Consider the following 2,662-nt stretch of genomic DNA (forward strand, 5'->3'; position numbering starts at 1 on the left):
CAGTTTGAGCAGAAAGGGTAGATTGCCAACTTTTTAAAGCAAGGCTTCTTATACTTTTATGCGGGTGTACTCATGAGAGACATGGCTACCCAATTTCATTTAAAACTGCCTTGGGGGGCAGAATTTTCCAAATATTTTAAGATTTTGAAGGAACCGTAGAAATTGCTAAATTGAACCGAAAATGTCCGCTTCGAACCAAAATGTCTTCTGACTTGCTGTGCCTTCTTGAGACTTTTTGACGGGTCATGATCGCGGATGTCCGGTTGCTTCGTGAAACTCGCTTCGGGGGTTGAAAAATGCGGACGAACTGACTTGTCGATGTCGTCGTTGGCGCCGGACGTGGCGGGCGGCAGGCCGGCGTTCAGAGCCTCGCCTTTCATCAGCACGCTGAGGGTGGCCTTCACGTAGCCTTTGGCCCCCGATCGGGTGTCAGCCGGGTCAGTGAGCGGGGCCCACTTCTCGTAGAAGCGGTGGTCTGCAAATGAGTCGAGCGCTCATGCGGGCCCGCGGGGCACGCCTGCGCTCGTTTGACCGTACCTGGCTCATGGAACACGGTGGCAATGTCGATCTTGAAGGTTCCCACGTGGCTCGTGAGGAAGGGCAGGGTTCGGCGGTGGTACACCTGCAAGGGCGGACAGTTCGGGACAGTTTTGGCGGCCTGTCACCATGGAAACGAGCCAGCGATTACGGCGGGGCCGACCTTGATCTCGATAACCTTGTCAAAGAGAACCTCTGGAGTTTCATGGAACTCAAACTGGAAGTTCTGCAACAGGAATTGAGAACAACGCATTGTGTCTCGATTGGGTTTTCGCGCATGGCAACGTGTTTTAATGCGTTCGACTGCAGGGTTTTTGTTGTGTTCTATTGTCGGTTGTGGTGTGTGGTGGCCTCGCGTACTTCATTGTAAAAGGGACAGTTGGTGGACTTTTGCGTGGCCGTGTGTTTCTTCTGATCCCCCACTCGGATGAACACGGCTGGGTTGATGTTGACGCCCGCCAGTTTCTGCGCTTCCAAGATGTTGACGTTGACCTGCAATCAGCCAATCACGTGTATTCGCAGCTGAACATTTCCCGGAACTCTTCAAAGGAGTATCTGAGCAGGCCAATCTTTCAGCGCTCAGATATGAGGACCTTTAGTAGCTACATATAGGAAGGAAATTCGGGCAATACTGTCGTCCCTACCTAGTAGTTTTTGAGCTACTATTCCTGGAGTGGGCCCTTCTTTTAGCCCCAGTTAATTAGCCCAAATTTAGACAAGTTTAAACCTGGACTTGTGAAAATGACTTCGCCTTTTTTGGTGGCATTCTTACCTGGAAACTTTGAACCCTGGGCGTGGCTGCAGCAACATGCCGAGACAGCGGCCTGGAACGACTGCACACATTTACGCACACACATGCTTCTTTACTCCCAAAGATTTGTATTTTTGGACATGTGTGTCTATGCTAGCGATGTCAAACAACAGGCATGACAAATCGAATCTCTTCCACCAGACAGAAGGTCAAGAACTAATCGGCATTCATTTAAAAAAGAAATCTGTACTTCGATTGAACATGACAAATAGTCAAACGCAGAAATGCGCAATGAAAACACTCTCGCCGACCTCATCAAAGGAGTGAAGACGATATCAGACATCTCCATGTCCAGCAGGTCGTCTTCGTCGTCGTCGTCGTAGTCGTCATAGTCGTCGTGGTCGCCCTGACCGCGGATGAGGTCGCGCCCCAGTTGTCGGGCCTCCCTCTCCAGCTCCCTCTCCAGACGACTCAACATCGGTGGGCTTGGTCAGGATAGACCAGATTGGTTTTGTCCGTGTGGTGGTGCGACGTGCGTGCGCGTTCATGCAAGTGTGATGTGAAGTCCCTCTCACCTCTCATCATTTTCAAAGGCTTCATTCTGGAAGCCCAGCGATGAGCTGAGCAACACAGATTCAAAAAAGAAACACACGCAGGATTAAAATGAACTACCTATCCAAAGAACAAATGAATGAAACAACTCACAAAAACACTGATGAAACAACTAACTAAAGAGGGAATGAACTAACAAACTAAGCAACAAGTACAGCAACCTATTCATTTTAAAAAATGACGGTAACTAACTGGGTGACTAAATCACAATATAACAGGAAAAAAATTAAAAACAAACACATAATAAAGGATGGAAAAAGTAACTAACTAACAAAACAACCAACTCACTGAACAATGAAATCACGAACTAATTAACTGACTGAGTCGCCAGCTAGTAAGCTAGTAAACTAACTGGCATGCCAAAGAATGAACAGAGCAACTGACATACTCAACAAATATCAACAAACTCAGACAAATCAACCGAACAAAAAAATCCGCGTCACTCGTCACACAAGAAAGACAGACAATGGCGTGATTTTGCAGACGAAAAACCAAAACGCCAAGAAAAGCTTGATCTGTGTGATTTTGAATTCTGCCTAGCGACAAGTGACCTCATACAAGTCCATCCAACCCGAGACATTCTGACTTTTTTAGTTTTTCCGCTTGACTTCTTACTCATCTTTGTCCTCCACTCTGATGAAGTCCTGTCCCTCCCATCCTCCTGCGGCGCCCTCAACTGGATTGTAGCGCACGTCCAACTCCACGTAGATCTACTCGCCGGACAACAGGATTATCACACATACACACACACACACACACACA

The 2,662-nt window shown here is 47.7% G+C and overlaps 1 protein-coding gene across 1 annotated transcript; it reads right to left on the reverse strand.

Moving 5' to 3' along the window:
• Positions 1-60: 60 nt before the first annotated feature.
• On the reverse strand, positions 61-2,631 carry LOC109509830 (fer-1-like protein 4). Its single transcript, XM_019859685.1, has 8 exons — positions 2,516-2,631; positions 1,864-1,908; positions 1,600-1,773; positions 1,310-1,370; positions 898-1,029; positions 701-763; positions 538-622; positions 61-475 (listed from the first exon to the last, which is right to left on the reverse strand). The coding sequence occupies exons 3-8, from the start codon at positions 1,764-1,766 to the stop codon at positions 96-98; spliced, it is 888 nt and encodes a 295-aa protein (XP_019715244.1). The 5' UTR covers positions 1,767-1,773; positions 1,864-1,908; positions 2,516-2,631; the 3' UTR covers positions 61-95.
• Positions 2,632-2,662: the final 31 nt, after the last annotated feature.

Source organism: Hippocampus comes, unplaced genomic scaffold, assembly GCF_001891065.2.
Source record: "Hippocampus comes isolate QL1 unplaced genomic scaffold, H_comes_QL1_v1.1 C17054313, whole genome shotgun sequence".
NCBI lineage: Eukaryota > Metazoa > Chordata > Actinopteri > Syngnathiformes > Syngnathidae > Hippocampus > Hippocampus comes.